The sequence below is a fragment of the Dipteris shenzhenensis genome, chromosome 20, assembly GCF_047967505.1.
Source record: "Dipteris shenzhenensis isolate YYH24624 ecotype China chromosome 20, Dip_SZ_1.0, whole genome shotgun sequence".
NCBI lineage: Eukaryota > Viridiplantae > Streptophyta > Polypodiopsida > Gleicheniales > Dipteridaceae > Dipteris > Dipteris shenzhenensis.
The window spans coordinates 3,599,781-3,621,308 of record NC_141615.1 but is presented as its reverse complement, the minus strand read 5'-3'; the positions used below and the strand labels follow the sequence as shown (position 1 = coordinate 3,621,308).

The window sequence follows — 21,528 nt, the reverse complement described above, 5'->3', positions numbered from 1 at the left end:
GTAAACTGGATCGAGAGTCCGATCAAAGTGAACCTGGATCCGAGTGGGCGCATGGAGGACTCTCTCTGTGACTGACCTGGTAGTGGAAATACAAAATGTCAATTATGAGTGATAAGCACCAAGTGGGAGAGGGGGTCGTGAATCTGAGATGCGAAGGCAAGGGAGCCCATCAGGTAGTCCACTGTGCTTGTCCCCCCTCTATGTGGGAAACAAGTGAGTCCACTAGATGATGGCCATTGTATATGATCATATCATATACTGCTCCCATCACAAGTAGGTGCCACCCATACCATGTCACGTGTGAAGCATCTGCTGAGTGTCTCACTATCTCGAGCTCAGCTACATCTAACTCTGGTACTATGAGGGAATCGGATGCAAATGTCCCCTGCGCGTGCATGAAGTCACCAAGGAGGAGGGTGTCACCCTATCTAGAGAACTCTGTGATATCATGTATACTCTCATACGGGCTGTTCCATTCTGTGGCTGAGAGGGGGAAGAGTAGAGGAAGGGAGCAAGAGAGTGAGAGTGAGAGAGACACACTAGTGCGGGTGTGAAGTGATAGTGAGCCACACCACAAACTCACTTATGTTTTATTAGGATTAGGTTTACCCTATGACTGTCTTAAGACAGTCATAGGTGTCCTATCTTTAATTCTTTCATTAAGGGTAGGCAATGTGCCTTTACCCCAACAACCTCCCACCGAAAGGCCAATGTGCCTAAAGGGGAGAAAAGAATAAAAATACAGCAATATACAGTTACTGTATACAAGACCATAAAGTAAGAATGGTCTCATCCTAATCCCATGATGTGGCGGCAATGTGCAAACCGCTCTGTAGGCAAGCTCTTAGTGAGCAAATCTGCAGGATTATCATCAGTATGTACTTTCACAAGCTCAAGACGCTTGTCTTCCAGTACCTCCCTGATGAAATGATATTTCACTTCTATGTGCTTGGTCTTCTGATGAAAGACCGGATTCTTTGCCAACATGATAGCACTCTGACTATCACAATGCAAAACTGGCATATCTCCTGTAATGCCCAAATCTCCCACCAGCCGAGTAAGCCATATTGCTTCCTTGCAAGCCTCAGTGGCTGCAACATATTCAGCTTCTGTGGTTGACAGTGCAACGCATTTCTGCAACCGAGACACCCATGATATAGCACCTCCTGCAAATGTGAAAATATAACCGGTAGTAGACTTCCGGTTATCTGCATTCCCTGCATAGTCTGAATCTGTAAAACCATGCACCAATGCATCCTGCCTACCATAGCATATGCACAAGTCTTTGGTACCTTTGAGGTACCTCAAGACACCTTTCATTGCTTCCCAATGCCGCTTGCCTGGATTTGCCATATACCTGCTGATGACTCCCACCGCAAAAGCAATATCCGGACGAGTGGCAACCATGGCATACATCAAAGATCCAACTGCAGATGCATACGGAACCTTGGCCATTTCAGCCTTATCATCATCTGATCTGGGGCTGTCCTTACTGCTGAGTTTTAAATGTGGAGGCAACGGGGTACTAATGGACTTCCCCCCCTCCATTTTAAACCTCTGCAGTACTTTGTCAATATACTCTTTCTGTGACAGAAACAAAAGTCCCTTGGACCTGTCACGAGTAATACGCATGCCAAGAATATGATTTGCATCACCCAAGTCTTTCATGTCAAAAGACTTATGCAGTTGTTTCTTCAAAGCACTAATCTCATGCTGAGATTTACTGGCAATAAGCATGTCATCCACATATAGAATGAGTAGCATCAAACTGCCATCCTTTGCCCGTTTGGTGTATAAGCAATGATCGGTCTCACACCGATGATACCCTTGGGACTGCATGAAGGCATCAAACTTTTTGTACCATTCCCTTGGCGCCTGCTTGAGTCCATACAAGCTCCTCTTGAGCTTACACACAAGCTGTTCTTTCCCTTTAACAGCATATCCCTCTGGCTGACTCATATAGATCTCATCATGAAGATCTCCGTGAAGAAAAGCTGTCTTCACATCCATCTGACATAAATCCATGTCATCATGAGCAACAAGAGCTAACACTGCTCTCAAAGTACAGGTGAAAAAATCTCATCAAAGTCAATGCCCTTCTCCTGCTTAAATCCCTTGGCAACCAATCTGGCCTTATACCGAGGTAAAGCATTTGAATCCACTTTGACTTTGTAAACCCACTTGCATGGCAAAACCTTTCTGCCTGCAGATAACTGCACCAAGTCCCATGTATCATTCTGAAGTAGGGAGTCCATTTCTGACTGCATGGCTTTCTCCCACTTCTTTTTCTCTGTTCTTCCCATAGCTTCCTTGAAGCTGGAAGGCTCACCACAATCTGTCAGCATGATAAAATCAGCCACATTATTGGTTCCTGGAACAAACCTGGCAGGAGGCCGTTGTGCACGGGTGCTCCTCCTCACAAAATGTTCCGGATTAGGCTGCTGTCCAGCCTGTTCTTCATGCATGACGGGTGGCTGTACCACCATATCTGGCTGTTCTACAGCCCCATCTGTTGGCACATCTAGTGGTGCATCATTGGCAAAATTATCTGGCTGATTTTCAGCCTGTATACCCTCTTGAACAGGGTGATCTGCAGCAGGCTGCTGCTGCATATAAATGGGCATTCTTTGCTGTCCAACATCATCATAAATAACCCTCCTGTATTCCACAGGTTGCACGGGTTCCTTGTGTACACTATCTTCTTTAAAGATGACATCATTGCTGCGTATAATCTTCCGTTTAACGGGATCCCATAACCTGTACCCCATTTCACCTTCGTCACCATATCCCATAAAGATGCATCTGATAGACTTTGGATCCAGTTTGGTGCGTAGATCTTTGCGTACATGAGCAAAGCACTCGCAGCCAAATACCCGTAAGTGCTTATATGAGAGTGGCTTGCCAGACCACACCTCCTCTGGCACTTTCAACTCCAAAGCCTTATTTGGTGACCTGTTAATAATGTGAACTGCTGTTTGCACGGCTTCTGCCCAAAAGCCATGGGGTAATGCAGCATAAGACAACATACATCGAACCTTCTCCTGAATAGTTCGATTCATCCGCTCACTTGCACCATTTTGAGATGCATTATGAGGGGCTGTGAGTTCCTGTTTGATGCCCTTAGCTTGGCAAAACTGCACAAAAGCATGTGACACATACTCACCCCCATTATCGGATCTGAGGCATTTCAGCCTACGACCTGTTCGATTCTCAACCTGAGCGACAAACCTCTTGAAAGCATCTAGGGCATCTCCCTTATGCTTCAAGAAATAGACCCACACCTTACGTGTGGCATCATCAATGAAAGTAATAAAATATTTGGCACCCCCTAGTGATAACTGTGGCATCTCACACAAATCAGTGTGCACTAGATCAAGTGGTGCTCTATTCTGGGGAGATCTCCTCTTATGAGGAGTCACAGAATGCTTGCCAAAAATACAATGATCACAAGTAGGCAAATCTGAAAAAGAGAGAGGCGGCAGATAACCCAAACGTGACAGTTCTTGCATTCCTTTAACAGACATGTGTCCCAACCGGCTATGCCACAATGAAACCTTTGGCAGCTCGGTTATGGCAACAACATGATTACCCACACTGGAAACATAAAGAGGGTACAAGGTGTCACTCTTAAAACCCTCAGCCACTACTGTCTGGCCATCAGTAATCACCCATTTGGAATCCCCAAATGTGGTGTGGTAACCACTGTCATCTAATAAGCCAGTGCTAATCAGATTTTTCTTGATTTGCGGCACATGGCGAACACCATCAAGCATAAATGACTGTCCATCAGGAAATACTATCTGTATACTGCCAATCCCTGCAATCTGACATGCATAGTTGTTCCCAAGATGAACAACTCCATGAGTACCTGTGTAGGAAGTAAACCACTCCCTATGAGGTGTAACATGAAAAGAGGCACCTGAATCCAAGAGCCAGGTGTGCATGTCATGGCCATCAATAACCAAAGCATGTGCTATTACAGCAGAAGAGCATAAAACATCATGTATGTCACTGTCACTGTCCTCCGCTGCAACATTCACTGCATCCAAGTCATCTGCCTTGGCCTTGCCTTTGCCTTTGCTTGCATTTCTTGCATCATTTGTTTCAGCCTTCTTGGCTTTCTGATCCCGTATGAACTTGAAGCACTTCGACTTCACATGTCCCTTCTTGCCACAATAAAAGCATTCAATGTCCTTTTTGCCACGGGACTGACTACGGGATTTGGACTTACTAGCAGATCTCCCCTTCTGCTGAGTCCTGCCTCTGTCCTGTACCTGCAAAGCACTTGAAGACTTGCTGCCCGCATTATTCTTCCTGCTCATCTCCTCCATAAGGAGAGAGCTCTCTACATCAGCATAAATAAGAGTGGCATTTGAGTTTGACAGGGTGGTCTTGAAAGTGTCCCAACTCTCAGGGAGGATACACAGCAAGAAAGTAGCCTTGAACTCCTCATCAAGGTTCAACCCCTGTGCAATCAGCTGTGTAAAGATAGCATTGAACTCACTCAAGTGTGAGGTCATAGCTGTACCTTCCTTCATGCGAAGATCAACCAGCTTCTTCAGCCAATAAACCTTACTGGCTGAGCTCTTTTGGGCATATAATTCTTCTAGTCTTTGCCATAGACCATAAGAGGTCTTTTCAGCCTGTACATTGAACACAAGAGTGTCTGAAATAGTGAGCATGATAGCTGCCCTCGCGGACAAATCAAGCTCTTCCCAGTCATCAGCTGCCATATCAGATGGCTTGACACCCTTTACCCTTATGGGCTTAGCAATCTTCTTTAACAGAAGTACATTCAAGCACTGTTCTGCCCATAATGCATAGTTATGTGCTCCTTCCAGTTTCTTTATGTTCAGAATTGAAGAATCACCTCCTCCTGATGCCATATCAGATGAGGAAAAGTACCTGACTCCCTGGAAGTAAAAAGACTGAATAAAAGTTCTGATTTCTCAGAAAAGCCTGCTCTATTCAAGAGCCAGAAGCACTCTCAATGGTGCTGTTTTTACTGTCAGTAAAATCTGCAGCAAAACAGTAAATGTCCCTGCAAATACTGTACCTTCTGACAAACTGTTCTGAGCTCAAAAAAGGCATAAAAACAGTGATTTCAGACTGCTGTTGCTGCTCAACAAGTGCTTAACAGTGCACAATCATCTGACAAAACCACCAACACTGCTGTAAACACTGCTGTACTGACTGTACTGATCACTTCTCCCACCTCAGATGAGGTATGGCATTGAGTTAAATTGCAGAAACCACTTGACAAACACCCCAAAAACAGTAAATGACCCTTCAGCCTGTCACAAAACCTGCAACAGTAAATGGGATAAATCCCAAGCAATCACCCTTAGACCAAGGGGAGAAAATGCATCTGAAGATCTCTGTCGGTAACCCAAGTGCTATCAAACAAAGTCTGGGCAAAAGCCCCTTGATCTGACACCTGAATCAAGTGGAGAACACCTCAACACTGAGGTAGCATGCAATATGAAATCTCTCTGACACTTGTACCTGACAATGTGTAATGCATAGGCTGCCCCTGTGTACTCAGTAACAACACAACTCACAACGTACAGACACCAAGAAGAAAATCTTTTGAGCACTGTCAACGATGGGCAGTTAGGGACCGAGTAAACTCGATGCGCCCTGACCAAGCGTGGCTCAACTGAGATTTTCAAAGTGCGTACAAAGAATGTGACCTGCAACAAATGTCACCAAATGCACTGCGGAAATAAAGCAAATGTGTGCTCCCTGGCTACACACTGCCTCAAGGCATATACTGCAAACACATCCAGGCAAAAGCCCTTTGATAAGATCACCCAAAACTGAGAATTTCACTCAGTAAATGCATAGAAGCTCCTGCTGTACTTCTGTCCTTGCAGCAGCACGCTTCCCCCCAAAAAAAAAGTTGAGACTTTGCAGCAAAAAACAACCAAGTCCTGCTGTTTCTGTACCCTGCTGTTTCGACGCCAACCCAGTGTACCTGCAGATGGACTGTCGTCCGTACCCTGCTGTGAAGGACTGTCGTCCGTACCTTTGTACGGCTGTCGGTACGACTGTACGGACAGTCCGTACAGATGATGTCGAATAACTGCCCTGCGCCCTCAAAAGGCCTAGCAGCTAGTAGCAGCTGCTGGCTGCTTGCTGGATGCGGTGCCTCGAGCTGCAGCTAGCAGCTCTTGTGCACGGATACCCTCGACCAGCGACCAGCTCCGCCCGTGACGAAAAGCCTGCAGATCTGCCGTACGAATGCGATACACCTAGAGGTGACCCGCGAAAATGCACCGCGCAGAAGTCCTGCAGCCCGCGACCGTCGCGGTGCCTCGAGCTGCAGCTAGCAGCTCTTGTGCACGGATACCCTCGACCAGCGACCAGCTCTGATACCAGTTGAGAGGGGGAAGAGTAGAGGAAGGGAGCAAGAGAGTGAGAGTGAGAGAGACACACTAGTGCGGGTGTGAAGTGATAGTGAGCCACACCACAAACTCACTTATGTTTTATTAGGATTAGGTTTACCCTATGACTGTCTTAAGACAGTCATAGGTGTCCTATCTTTAATTCTTTCATTAAGGGTAGGCAATGTGCCTTTATCCCAACAGTGGCAACCTCACGTGCATAAGATGATGTATCCGGAGGAAAGTAGCACACCGCAATGAAGATCGATCGTGCCTCTGGTATCTGAACTCGAATCCACATGTGCTGTGCATGTTCCTCTTTCCTAACCACTGAAAGGATTGGCCTAAGAGCTGATTTGAAGAGGACAGCCACACCCCCAGAGCCTCGTACTCCACTATGCCTCCTCAGTTCCCTCCATGGGCAGACTCCCATGTGTATCTTGTCGCGGTGGGCAGCCCTCTCTCCAGGCTCTCATGTGTCTCAGTATAGAAACTATGTCCCTGTCAGTGTATGTCTCCAAAAAACCTCTTGGGTCGGACCAAAGAGTGCCATTGCAGTTCCAAACCGCCATTTTCAAGCCCCTTGTGCCCTCTTCCCCTGGGTCTGACACCGTCATGTGATGTCTATTTATCCTTCTTCTCTTCCTTCCTTTTCTCCCCTGTCTGCTCTCTTTGTGATAATCACTTTTACATCCCTGTAGGCAGCCCATTTACCTATGCCTCTTGCTGCCATAACTTGAACCATTCCCTCTCTCCGATGTTCCTGCTGCAGCAGTGTGAGGTCATCATCTAAGTATATTCTGGTCCCCTTCAAGGTTGCCCTCATGCTCATGAGGGTAGACCTGTCCACAGTTGAGGGAAAGAAGAGACAAAGAGAAGATGGACTTTAAAAGAGGCATAAACAGTCCAAACCCATTTCATAGTGCCAAACTATCCTCAAACCAGTGCAAAGCTAGCCAAAGCTAGTTTCCCTGTTAATACATATTACAACCAAGCTTTATAAATACCAACTAATACCATGGCAACTCACAACTTAAGTAGTCGTGAGCCCTCGGTCATCAAAGGCACATTTGGTTCAAAGGCCATACCTTCTTTTACCAGATCCTTGAATAGTACTTTTCAAGCGATAAATAGAAGCCAATTTTTGGACCTATACACACAAGGAGACAAACTTGCTCATAAAAATGATTGAAAGACTGAAGAGAACACAATTCCTAAAAATTAATGTTCTCAACTAGTATAACAAAGCAGTAGTAATATTTACCTGCAAACAATCTTTGTTGGCCATGGGTTCGAAGGCAAACAAATCCACGTCTTTGAGCACAATGTCTTCTAGCATCTGTTAAGATCCATCTTAACAATTTGAGTTGCCTTTCCATCCAAACGTATGTTTTATTTCTACATCATGCTTGATTAATCTCAGATCCATTATGCAAGACTTCAATTTAGTAGTCCCAAGACAATTGACTGTGGACTTCTAAACCAAACCCAATTTTCATAATAAAACCCTTCAGCAACAAGCAAAAAACATAACATATACAAACAACAAATAGCAATTAGCCAAATCCATAACGTACGCAAATATTGAGCCATCAAACATGGCATCTCTCTTGTTCTTGCATAATTATTCTCTAAAAGTTTTTTGAAATGAAACCGGCCTGAAGGCCAACAAGAGGGCAGCATTAGACAACTAACCAGCCATCACTTTCACATTAAAATATTCAGCAAATCACTCAAACACAAATTGGGAGCTAGAGTGCTCCCTCTGCTCAATAAATGGCCCCAAAACCTTGGCGCCCCTTTCGGTATTTATTTAATATTTAGAAGACCTGAAAAATCAGATTACACAATGGAATCAACTACTCCTGCCTCTAGAGCTTTCCACAGCCCATTATGTTTCATTGTCCAAGGCATAACCTTTGCAAGAATGGCAAATAGGCACTCATTTCTATCCCACATGGCTTGCACTAAACCTGGAATTGTTCCTAGCAACCCATAGTGGATCACACAATTTGCCTCAAGTGCCCTCTTAACCACTTATCTGCTCAGAGAGAAGAAAGAAGCATAAACTTCCAGCTAGCATCCTTGAAAGCTTGGGCAAATAGAAGGGCTACCCACAGAGTGTTCTCTTGTACAACAACAGCATTCAATTGATTGGACAGCTCTTCTGAAAACAGTCCACAAACAGGCCAAGATACCTTGTGTGTCCACTAACTCTTCAGAGTAACTCACAGTTTACTTTGTGTGACTTGACCAGCTACCAGAGCTAATTCACTCCAACGTGAGCAGGCCCTTGTGCATTTGCAGCCCATTCTATGGCTGTACACAACCTGTAAACAGCCCATACAACAGCCAATCTCAGCCTGACAGCATCTGTGAGGGATCCTTGTAGCAGCTGTAGGAAGTCCATATAAGATCCATACCCAGCAGCGATGTCTTCCGTACCTAAGCAAGGAGCACTCTGTACAAATGGCCGTACATGATCTGTCCATACATATGTGCACCAGCGGAATGCGCAGCTATGTGAATAGTCCATACGAGGGCTGTATTCAGCCTATAGCAATCCGTACAGCCGTATTAACCCACACAGCCCTTGTGCAAGAGCCCGTACACGTCCGATATCCGTACACACAGGCCCAGGTCGTTTCGTCGTAAGGAATCCTTCATCTCTCACTCTTCCGTCGGCACCTTTTTTCCCAGGTGCTTCTAGCAGCCCGTAACCATGCACGTAAGCTTGGTAATTCCATTGAGGCATGGAGATGCCACATGGCATCTCACTCTTCATTTCCCCCCTATTGCCCCCTTGTGGGGAAATTTTAAGACCAAGCCAATGAATTTGCCTCATCTTTGGACCTATTCACTAGTTCACCCCCAAGGCACCAATACCTAGGAAGAATTTTGCGCACCCACATCCCATAGCCCTGCCTACTTAGTCTTGTGCACATGCAAGTACAAAATTCTTGCCTTCGTGACATACCCCTCTCTTGAAACATGGCAAGCAACCTCGATTGCATCTTGATGTTACAAGGATATGCAATAACTGAAATACATGTGAATATACCATCATAGAAGCATGTATTACAAACTAACATAGCATTTATGATTGTTCAGAGCCTAGGATAGCAATCCATATACACTGTGAAAACTATCTCATAGTGACTAGTACACTGATCATAGAAGTCCAAGGCAGATATACTATCAGTAAGCAGTACCTTGGGTGAACATACAATGTCACCAAGCGACCTCTGGATATCTAAGCCTGTTTGTATAAAAAGCAACAGAGGTATTACTCCTCTCTTAAGCGTCGGGCAACAGGGATACTACCCCTCTCTTTACCATCAAGCAATGCTCCATACCTACACGTACTCTGCTGAGCTTGAAGAAGCCACAGCCGAAGTTGGCTCAAGCTGAAACGCTTCCAGGTAGAGCTGTAACAAGTGAGGTATCTGCCAGATCCTCCTCTTCCAGCCACTTTGTGTAGAAAAGGGGGTAGGGAAATTAGAGGAAGAGAAGAGGAGAGCAGAAGGGAGGAAGAATGAGGGAGAGACGGAAGGAGAAGAAACATACTTTTGGTTTCCCCAAGAGGTAGGCCACATGCGGACAATGGATTTCGACAAAGAGCACATGTTGGTACAACCTCGCTACTGATTAGGCAAGGGTCAGGAATCCATGCTTGAGATGGAAAATGCCCCTGGAACCCAAAGAGGGATAGTGTAGGTGTGACTGTCATCGTGTTTGTTGTCTTGTGATGCAAATTCTCCTTTGGAAAAAACAGGTTGATGTATCAAGATGATGCTGCCCATAGATGAGAGACTATTGGTAGTGGCAGTCCTTAACAGTGGAGAACGCTCCTGTATGCTTTCTTTTTCAGCTTTGAGCAAATAGGTGGCTAACCCGGCACTAGTGGCAGCTATGGGGAACTGTGTGGCCAAGTGTGGTTACTAGTAACAGGTCCGTGCTGTGTGAAAGCTTTCTGGATTAGGAATGGAGGCCAATCGCTAGAATTGGTGAGAGCATTGGACAACAGAGGTTGTGCAAGGATCGATAATGACTAATAGGATGTGGAAAGCCCTAGATGCAAGAAGGAATGTATCCTTTATGTAGCCTAGAATTCAGGGCCTCTCATTTAATTAAAGAAATACCAAAAGCGGCGCCAAGGGTAAAATTCAACTAAACATGAAATTATCCGCCCGAGAGTATCGGGATATTTGCTTGCCGGTGACCGAAGCTTCTGCAGAGGGAAAAGCGGGAAAAGCTCGCCGGTTCGGTTCTTCAGCGGTTCAACTGACGCTGTTTTTGTATACCACATTTTACGGTCCGGGCGCCAAACAATATATGAGAGTTTAGAACAGGTTTGGGGCCAATTTTGTGTCTCTATCTTGGTGTAGGGGCATTCTAGCTCCCAATCTGCCAGTTGTATATTTGTTGAATTGTTGATATAATAGTGTTGGCTGGTTATTTGTAGTCTACTGCCCTTTAATTTATTTCAGGCCGGTTTCATGGTTCCGTTGCCGGGACTTGAACCCAGGTCGCACGGGTGAGAGCCGAGTAGAATGTTGCAGGACACTGAAAGAAATTTAGTATAGGAGAAAGAGTTGCTGACTATGGCTCAGGCTCTTTCTTCATGGGAGCATTACTTGCTAGGGGCTGATTTCACGGTGCAGACAGATCACCAGACCTTGAGATATTTCCCTCACTCATACTAGGTTGTCATATGCGTTGAGTCCTGAGTTGGATGCAATGAAGGACTAGTATGCAGAGGATGGGGATTCTGCAAGGCTCTATGATCAGTTGTCTGATGGACAGCAACATTTGAACCATACTTTCATGGATGCATTCCTTAAGATGCATGGTCTTCTTTGGTGTTACAAGTAGTTTAGGCCTAGTGTGCAGAGCAGTGATGTAATGATGCTCTAGTGAAAGCAGTTGAGACTTTCTTTGGCCAGCTTTGTGAGAAGAGATGGATGCTTTTGTAAGGGATTTGTAACGTATGCTAGCAGATCAGAGATAAAGCTTACTAATTGAAGCTACCAGATCTTTGGACGATCCATAATGCTTGAAATGTGAGTCTTCTTAAACCTTTCCAGGTAGATGTGCCACAAAATATGCCTTTTGTGTGTAGCCAGAGGCTGAGGAACTTGATGAGATCTTAGTTCCAGAGCAGGTATTGACACATAAGGGAAGGAAAGTTAAACGTAAAGTTTCCCGTCGCTCTCTAGTAAAAGCTTCGGAGTCATTCACCATTGTATGTGAAGTGGCTAGAAGAGGGTGATCTGGTAGATACACGTCAGTTGTTGTAGCTTTACCTGGAAGTTTTTTTAAGATTGAGCCAACTTTGGTTGTGGCTCCTTCAGATTCAGCAGAGCGTAAGTCTGGAGCATTTCCTAATGCTCAAGAGAGGGGTAGTACCTCTGTCTCTTTGTTACAGACAGGCTCTGATATCTAGAGGTAGCTTGGTGACAATGTATGTTTCACCCGTGGTACTGCTTGCTGACAATCTATATGCCTTGGGACTTCAGTTCTAGGCTCATTGCAAGCTTTTTAGGACAGATTTGGATGCCTATTGTTTGCAATGATGAAAGCAGGGCACAGTAGGGCTGATGCATGGGTTAATGATGCCAAAGCTTTTAGCAGGTCTCTTGTTTCATGTAGAAACATACTTTTGGTTTCCCCAAGAGCTAGGTCACATGCAAATAGTGGCTTTTGGCGGAGAGCACATGTTTGGTACAGCCTCACTGCTGATTAGGCAAGGGTCAAGAATCCATGCTTGAGATAGAAAATGCCCCGTAACTCATAGGGGTGAGAGACTATTGGTAGTAGCAGTCCTCAATAGTGGAGAAAGCTCCTATATGCTTTCTTTGACAGATAGGTGGCTAATTGGGCACTAGTGGCAGCTATGGGGAACTGTGTCGCCAAGTGTGGTTACTATTAACAATTCCAGGCTATGTGTAAGCTTTCTGGATTAGAAATGGAGGACTATTGCCAGGATTGATGAGAGCAGAGAATAACAGAGGTTATGCAATGATCGATAATGCCTATTGGGATGTGGAATGCCCCAGATGTAAGAAGGAATGTATCCTTTATGTAGCCTGGAATTCAAGGCCTCTCACTTAATTAAAGAAATACCAAAAGGGGCTACCAAGGTTTGGGGCTAATTTTGTGTCTTTATCTTGGTATAGAGGCATGCTAGCTCCCAATCTGCGAGTTGTATATCTGCTGAATTGTTGATATAACAGTGTTGGCTGGTTATTTGTAGTCTAGCGCCCTTTCATTTATTGAAGGCCAGTTTCAGCAAACCTTACAATTTAGGTTTAATTAATCTCTTGGTTAGTGTAATTGGGGTTACGTTTGTTTAGGTGAGTGGGGTTAGGTTAGCAGGCCCACCTTAGGCTTAGAGTTGGTCTAGTTAGGTTAGTTGGGTTGGTTAGGTCCAGCTAACCCGGGTTTGGAGTTAGTCATGTTTAGGTTAGAATAACCACCAATCCTAACTGTCCTAGAGTTCTTAGGTTAGGATTGTCCTAGGCGACTTAGGATTCAAAGAACTCATGGTCGCTACCTTCGTATCCTCACTCATATTTTTTTTCCAAAGAATATCCTCGCTCACATTAGAGCAGGACTTGGGTGAATTCTATGCCTTATCACAGACCAGAATGGTCCAAGAGTATGTGCATCGTTTTTGGTGGCTCTCTTTGTTTGTGCAGGACATGGGCAAATTGCTGAGTTTAATGCACGGACTGCACCGTCCTTTGGTTGCAGATGTGACGGCACACAACCCTCAGACCATTGAGCAAGCTGCCCAACTCGCAGAGGTCCTTGAGCCTAAGTATGCAAGCAGATATAAGGATGCAATGGGAAACACTCATGGGACTGCATATGATTCTGAAAAGAAGCCTAAATGGGCTGATTGGCATGATGAGAAATTTGCAGCAGCGTATTTCCTACAGTATCAAGTGGCAAGATGCCATATGCCAAGCTCTACAGATATCTTGATGCCAAGCCAGGAGGCAATGCAAATGCAAGGAATGGAAAATCAGAGATCTCAAACAACATACAAGGGAAATTATGGACAACAGGTGTGGTGAGAAGTGGACCCCTAAGCATCGAGATGTTTGCAAGATGTGCAACACTGATGCAACCAAACTCAGCATGACCATTGAGCTATCTGACGATGAGGAATTGGTAGATGCTACAGACTCCCTAGATGCCTCTCATGATGACATGGAGGGAGCACATGAGCTAAAAGAAGTTCTAGACACTGGAGCCACAAAGCATGCAGAATTTTCATAAATCCTGGTGGTGCTACTGAGTCTAGCATGCTAGTGACACATTTGACATGTGCTCCTAGATCAAAAGAAAATCCACTGAAAGATCAACCATTGCCCTCGGTAGCTCCTATCGAAGTATCAAGTACTGCGGCTACTAATGTACACAATTGTGAAGCCCATGCACATTCCAACTCACTAAAGTCCAGCTCATAGAGAAGAGGCCTGAGAAAACATGGCTCTCTTATGAGTACGAGCCTGCACTACCATATCTAACCTTTGGGACTTCGAAGGGGGCTTGGAGGGGGAGTAGAGCATGACAGGTTCCACGCCTTTCTTGAGGCCCACTGCATAATGAATGAAATGTCGACTCCCAAATTGGTTGCACACTAGAGAAGAGTGTCACCAGGGCATGAGTTTTGCACTTACATGTGGGCAGACCCTGGAGAACTAAGGGGCAGGGCCTTGGGATGTGGGTGTGTAAGATGTCCCCCTAGGGATGAATGACTTGGGGGTGAATTGGTGATTAGGTCCAAAGAGGGGGCGAAATACCCTTAGGACTTAAGTTGCCGATTGGTTTGGTCCCACTAGAAGGGGCAAGGGGCAAATGAGCTTTTAAGTTGGTCACTGGCTTGACCCCATAGCACCTAGGGGCAAATTAAAGGCCTTGGGGGCAATCCAAAACGTGGGCTGCCACATGGGATGCCCATGCAAACCAAAAAGGAAATGAAAACCTTGGAAGAACGGGGGCTGGCCAACGGGCATAGGAGAAGGTGTGAGCTTGGAGAGTTTGGGGAAAGGATTACGTGCAGAAGCTAAGGCGTGGTCTGGCCATAACGCGGGTGGAAGGAAGAGCTCGTTGGATGTAATTACGTACGGACGATCCTGAGCAAGCATTTGCTGAAGTACGGCCTATGTAAGGGCAGCGTAAAACCAACTGTACGATGTACAGGTACGTTTAGGCGCGTGTGTAGTCTCCTCACCAAGGACCGAGTGTACAAATCTGTACGGAACAGCAACGTACGGAGAGCTGTACGGTCGCCTTGAGCTTGCGAACGTACGGCCTGCTACACGGATTTTGTACAGATGATGCAGAAGAATCTGTACGGGCTGACTACATTTACCTTGGGCTGAGTGCACAGCCATTTAAGCTAAGGATGCTTGGACAGCTAACTGTGTGGCGGTGTGTATAGGAAGCTCTCCGGGTGATGTGCATTGGCTGTAGACACCATCTACATCCTCACCCTCAAATGGTAACATTACCCATAGAAAGTAATGTTGTTGAGCCCATATGATTATAGAGTGTGGGCTCTATATTAAACATATCACCAACCTTGAGCTGTTGGAGTAATGCCTTTATAAACATACATTGTCTCTCTGCATCTACAACTGTGGTCATAGCAGCTTCATATCTTTCCTCCATTGGCATATTAAATATAAGAAATTATCAGAGAGAAGGAACAAATAAAGAAAGAAAATCCAGAAAAGTGCTAATGAGACCTACATAGTTCTTTAAAGTGTTTTCAAAGTGGGGTGAATCACTTTCAAAAAGTACTTTGTAGCACATTAAGTACTTTGCAGCACATTGAATAAGTACTCTAAATTGAGTCTAAAGCACTTTCATGTACTTTGAAGTTCTTTAAAGTACTTTAAAGCACTTTCAATTAATTTGAGGTGCATGAAAGCACCTCGAAAGCACTTTCAAGTACTTTGAAGTGCATTAATGTGATTTCCAACACATTGAAAAGGTAAAGAATATTGAAATGTCTAGAATTAGGGAAAATCATTTCAGACAATGAAAGAGTTTCTCATGACGATGCTAGTTTCAATGAGGGATGCAGACATGCGCGTGATGAGCTTGAGTCAAGCTCCGAGCTGGTAAAGAGTTCACTAATGCTTTTTAGTGATGCCATTGGGCAGTGAGCTGTGTCTTTGGAGAGACTTACGAGGCAGGGTGATACACAGTGAATGCTTGCAAAATAAGTTCATGCTTTTAGAGATCCTGGGCAGGTTGACTATGCTTTTACTCATTGCTTGGGTACTCCAGTGAGATAGTGGACACTTGTGGCAGTTTGGAGAGTTGTGTGATCCCGTATGGGCTGCCAGCAACAGCTCCCAAGTTTTATGTAGGTGTTTGCACTGAAATGGATACCTATTGTCTTTGGGGAGTGAGAGCAGAGCCCAGCAGGGCTAATGTTCGGGATATTGATGCCTACTCAGAGTAGGAAGAGCATTGAATGCAAGTGGGATTGAACTCGTTGTGTAAATTTTTTGCTGGAATTTTTTGTTGGACTCTCCAATTAATAAAGAAATACTGAAAGGGGCGCCAAGGCTTTGGGGCCAGTTTGTGTCCTTGTATTTGAGCAGAGCACTCTAGCTCCCCCAATCTATGTTTGAAGTTTTTGCTGAATATTTTAGTGTGAAGGCTTTTGGCTGGTTAGTTGTTTTACCACCCTCTTGTTGGCTTTGAAGCTGGTTTCAAAGAGACCAATGCGTAACCTGTGAGTGGTGAATCTCTGATCCCAAGCGAGTAACTCCCATCACAAAACCTATGCTCGCTCTCTCTGAGGAAAAACCAAGCTGAAAAGTAGCAGAATCACCATGGTTGAGCCAAATGTCGATTCCCTGAGGGCCTATCCACTCCTCCATCATGTGATATATCTAGTCCTTCATCATCCAATCAATCCGAGTGGGGTCCACTCCTCCTTCCAAGAGAAGGCTAAGTTGAACCCCCAAAAGGGGCGAGTGAGAGAGGCTGCCACTCCAATCGAGCCCCCTTTGCGGGGCTGCGAAATCATAATTGTCATCTCCAGGGCAAGGGGATGTAGGCTATCTCATGGGCTATCCATAGATGCCACTCATACCTTGGTATGAGCCTTGTAGGCCTAGTTATAGTCAGTTAGGATTATTGGTACAGTTAGTTTATGTACCATCTAGGTCAGATAGGACACTTAGTCTAGTTAGGGCAGTTAGCCCTAGGGTTTTGTTATATTGGCTCTCCCTTGAGCCTCCACACTTCAGTTTTGCAGCAATCCATTACAGCATCTCGTTTTTCTCCATTGTGCTTCCATTTTTGAGCTTCCATTGCTTCCAACACCCAACAGTGGTATCAGAGCAGGTCGGGAATCCATTCCCTCAGCCATTGACAGCTTTCCCAAGCTGTTTGGCAGCCTCTGGAACCTTCATTCTTCCTGGTCTTGCTAGTTTTCACACTCCCACGAGTGTTTGAGACCTTTCCAAGCACTTCTATCGCGAAAGATCTCATTCTGACACGAGAAGATCGCATTTTGAAGCAGCTACCGCGAAGGAGACGCATTTTGGAGCAAATTGGAGCACTTTTTTGCAGCAAACCTAACTGTACGGAACTATACGGACACCGCAGGCTGCATTTATTGCTGGTCAGTTCACACGTGTGGTCCGTACACACTGTACCGACCTGCTGCGCCACTGTACGGACCTGCTGTGCTGCTGTACGGACCTGTTGCATCGATTCTCGGGCCAGCTGGAGACTGTACGGACTGTTTCCTGTGCATTTATTGTTGTATGGGTTCCTTACAGTGCATTTAAAGCTGTACGGACCTGCTGCATCTGCATTTATTGCAGTACAAACTGCGTCAGCCTGCATTTATTGCAGTACGGAGCTGCCTCAGGGTACGTGCCAGCTACATTGAAGGTTTCTCAGCATTTCGGAGCTACCTCGAGCTGCGTGCCAGCTTTCGGAGCTACCTCGAGCTGCGTGCCAGCATTTTGGAGCTGCCTCGAGCTGCATGCCGATGTTTGGAGCCATTTGGAGCTGCTGAATTGATCCGGAGACTTCTCTTTGAGCCCGTCCCTCCTCATTTGGCATCCCTCTGCCTCGGGCTTCGAGTTTCCCTCCATTGGATCTCTTTCTCTCCATTGCTACATGCTCTCCTCCTCTTAATACATGATGGGACATGTTTTGGTTGCCAAGAATCTATGGCATATTGTTTCAGGTTCTGAGGCCAAGCCTACACGCATTGTTACTGGTGCTACACCTACAGCCTCTGCTTCTTCAGGTGATGGTTCTAATGCTAGAGCTAGGACTCCTGCACCTCTTGCTCCAGGTCCTTTGCCTCCTTCACAGGAGCAAATATAGTGGGATGGTCGTGATGCCAAAGCACATGCCTTGATTGCTCTTTCAGTGAAACGGGTTATTATCCCTCATATTTGATCTTGCAAGACAGTTAAGCAAGCATGGGATCAGCTTGCATCTTTGTATCAGGTGCGGAATGAGGCGAGCGTTGCCTATCTCCGCAAGCAGTTCAAAGATTTGAAGCTTGATGAGGGTGGTAACATGGATGCCTATCTCACTAATGTGAAGGATTTGAAAGAGCAGTTGGCCAACATTGATGAGATTATGCCTGATTCTCAGCTGGTTTCTAATACCCTTGATGGGTTGCCTGATTCATATCAAGGCTTTGCTACTACATTGAGGTTGGTTGCAAGGGGTGATGCCAATCATTTCTCATTTGACCAGCTGGTTGCTCTTCTTCTTCTTCAGGAGGAGTAAAGTCGTGTGATGTGAAGAAACAGCCTTCTCAAGAATGCAAATGTGTGCAATGCATGCAGAATTTGAATGCAAATTGGCCCTCCAATGGGGAAGAGTGCCCTCGTGAGAGTACTTGGTTCTATTTCGACCTACATGCAAGGTGAGAGAGAGATGGCAGATGAATGCAATGTGAATGAAAAATGCTACGTGAGATTCACAATGAAAGGGTGATACCCTTTCATTAATGTCCCTTGAGATCACTCAAGTTCCATCTTTCCATTTACACCTACCCTTAGCCTATGACCCATGCATCTACCATTCAATGCACCTTAATGCACCCTTCCCTTCCTATTGCCCCTAGGACCTAGACACGTGTGTGCACATTTTTATTTAGAGAATAAGTATCACAAGTCCAAATTTGATGCCGTTTGAAGCAGTGGCTCCAACTCGACTAGTCCTATCTACCCAGATGATCCACCGCCATAACAAATCGGCCAATGTCCATCAAAAATACAAATACATGTTACACCATTGGCGTATAATATATAATAATATTTTCAATGTCTACTAATCACGGATTAGTGATTTCTCTTGTCACGACACTCCCTCCTACTGGAATGGGCAGAAGTCCTCTTCTCAATCCTCTCTTATCTCTTTCTCTTGTGTACGCTTCTCTTTTACTTCTACATTTGCATCTCCTCTTCATGATCTGCAAATATTCTTCTCTTGGCAGTACACGATCTCTTCTGAATCAGAACTTAAATCCCATCTTCAAGTTCTGGTTCCTCTTGATGCTGAATATTCAAGATGCAGAAGTACCACTGCAGTGCCTCTTCAATATCTCTTCATACTCAGAATTCTCTTCTGAATACCAAGCTGCTGAAATCTCTTTATAGTAACCTGTTCAATAAGCTGAAACGTATTCTCAACACACTGGTCAGTATTCAAAAAAAAGTTCTCACACCCAAATGTGTTATTGAACTAGGTAGACCTTGGCTATAGATGATTTTGCGATGGAGAGCTACTGAGTCTATAGAAACTATAAACCTTCAATCTCTTTTTCCAACTCTTCTATTTCAGCCCTCTTCATCCTATAAGACGCTCTACACGGAGGAGAAAAATATTTATTCTCTATCCATACTCTATAATGAATATACCTACTCTCTATTCAGTTCACACATCCATACACCAGTGTTGGCTGAATAAATAGCATTTACTCTTGGTTCTATGTTCACCGTAGAGTCCTGGGATGAGGAGTTAGAAGCCTCACCCTCCTGCTTAGATGCTTTGCCTTTTCCTTTTACACAATTTGTTTTAGCAATTTTGGCTAATAGAGTAGGACAATGGATGCCCTGGCTTATGTTTCTTACATCCGAAACATTTACCCTCCTTAATTATCTTTTTCTTCTCATCATCAGTCATGGAAGGAAATGGTATCCATCTAGGACGTGATTGGTTGTTAACATTTTGTACAATGGCTTTCTCATTTCCTTTGTTGAAGGGTTTACAAGGATTCACTTTCCTCTCAGCAATCTCAGCCAATTTAGTGAGGTCTTTCAAGGTGGTTGGGTTGAGCATTTCAACCTCATACCTCACTTTCGGAGTTAGGGCTGCTAAATACATCTTCCTTTTATCATCCTCACTCTTCTCAGGTAACTCTAAAGAGAGTTTCCAGAACCTAGCTGTAAATTCAGCGTTACTCTCGTTTTCGAATTGCCTCAACCTTTCCCAGCAGAAGGTCAATTCTTCTTCATGCCTCGAAGGCATGAAAGTGGCCTTAAGCTACTCTACAAATTTGGACCATCGAAGAATAGGCTCTTTTCCCATTTGTGATAAGGACCACCACATCAAAGCATCCTTCTGTAGATGCAATGTGGCAAGAGCAAGCTTCTCATGGTCGGTCTTATCTTGATGAACAAAATATAGCTCAAAATGACGAATCCAATTGAGGATTTTTATCCGCCTCTCTTGCTCCATCATACTTTCGCAACTCTATTCTCTCTCGGGATTGGAATTTAGCTCTCTTTGAGGGGAAACTTAAATCGTCATCCCCAAAATTCAGCACTCTCTTAGTCCCTAATTTTGTCATAATGGATTGTTCAATCATATGGCTAAGCTGAGAAACCAGCTTATCAACGAGAGACTCCTCTCTCCCTCTTGCACTTGGATTATAATCCATGTGTATGGGATTTTGAGTTTAAGGCGTAAACTCAGCGCCTTGCTCTTGGATGAACTCGTTTCTCCCTTCATTTCTGAAGGAAAACTCCCTATCAAGAGATTCTTGAAGGAAAGATGAAGGTAATTCTATACGTGGGTTATCATACTCAATATGTGTGTAACTCTCATCTACATTATCCTCTTCAAAAGGAGGTGATGGTGTTCTCTCCCTATGTCCTTCTAGTAGTGGAGGAAAAAGGACAAGTTCATTATTAAATATCCCTCCTCCTTCCATTCTTTCCTTTTAGTAATACAAGAGAAAATGGCTTGCTGTAATTTCAGAAAGGGGGTTTATTTTACAGCAAAAGTCAAGTGTTGTAGAGTTGGTGGTACTTATCCGACTCCCGCTTCGCTTGTGTCGAAAAACTACTTCATTTGACCTCTTCTTCCTTCTCTTTTAGCCTTTCTTCCTTGTTTTTATGCTGTAAACTGGTATACTCCGTTTGGGCTACTTGTTTTGAGTGGATTGGAGCTCTAGACCATTATAGAGGGTACTTGATGGGCGGATCACCCCCTTAAAATCTTGTTCCAATCCGACTTTCCGTTGGGGAGAACACGGGGTTCTCTTTTCCCCACGGTTTAAGGGTTTTAAGGGTCTCATGACCTCAAGAGTTCACAATTGTCACAGGTTGCTGGGTTCCGCTCCTCCCTCCAACCAGTAACAAATCAGAATTTGAACGGCGACCCCGTCACAATCGATGCTGCCAGGGTGTGCGAACGCCCCGTCCTCCGGGTCTCATGCCTCTGCTTGCAGCCTTCTATTGCGAGCCCTTTTCCTGCCGTGTTCCCTCTGTCATGTTGCAACAACTCCCGCTTCTCGCGTGCGTCAACCAGCCCGCTGTTACGCACGGTAATCTGCAGACCGTCGTCACGCGCCTTCCCTTGCTCTCTCGCCCTCTGTCCCGCGCACTCTTGCTGTCCCAGTAGTGGATAGTCGAAGCTCTGATACCAAATGTGAAGAAACAACCTTCTCAAGAATGCAAATGTGTGCAATGCATGCAGAATTTGAATGCCAATTGGCCCTCCAATGGGGAAGAGCGCCCTCTTGAGAGTACTTGGTTCTATTTCGACCTACATGCAAGGTGGGAGAGAGATGGCAGATGAATGCAATGTGAATGAAAAATGCTACGTGAGATTCACAATGAAAGGGTGA

General features: G+C 45.0%; 1 protein-coding gene across 2 annotated transcripts in view; it reads right to left on the bottom strand.

Annotated features, from left to right (window-relative positions):
* The window catches only part of LOC147889142 (D111/G-patch domain-containing protein), a 56,500-nt gene that overhangs the window by 15,457 nt on the left and 19,515 nt on the right, over positions 1-21,528 (bottom strand). For both annotated transcript variants that reach the window (XM_087391650.1, XM_087391651.1), the window contains exons 5-6: positions 7,651-7,725; positions 7,475-7,536 (exon numbers count right to left, since the gene is read on the bottom strand). In XM_087391650.1, the coding sequence (XP_087247776.1) occupies positions 7,475-7,536; positions 7,651-7,725 (137 nt within the window). The remainder of the gene's footprint in view (positions 1-7,474; positions 7,537-7,650; positions 7,726-21,528) is intronic.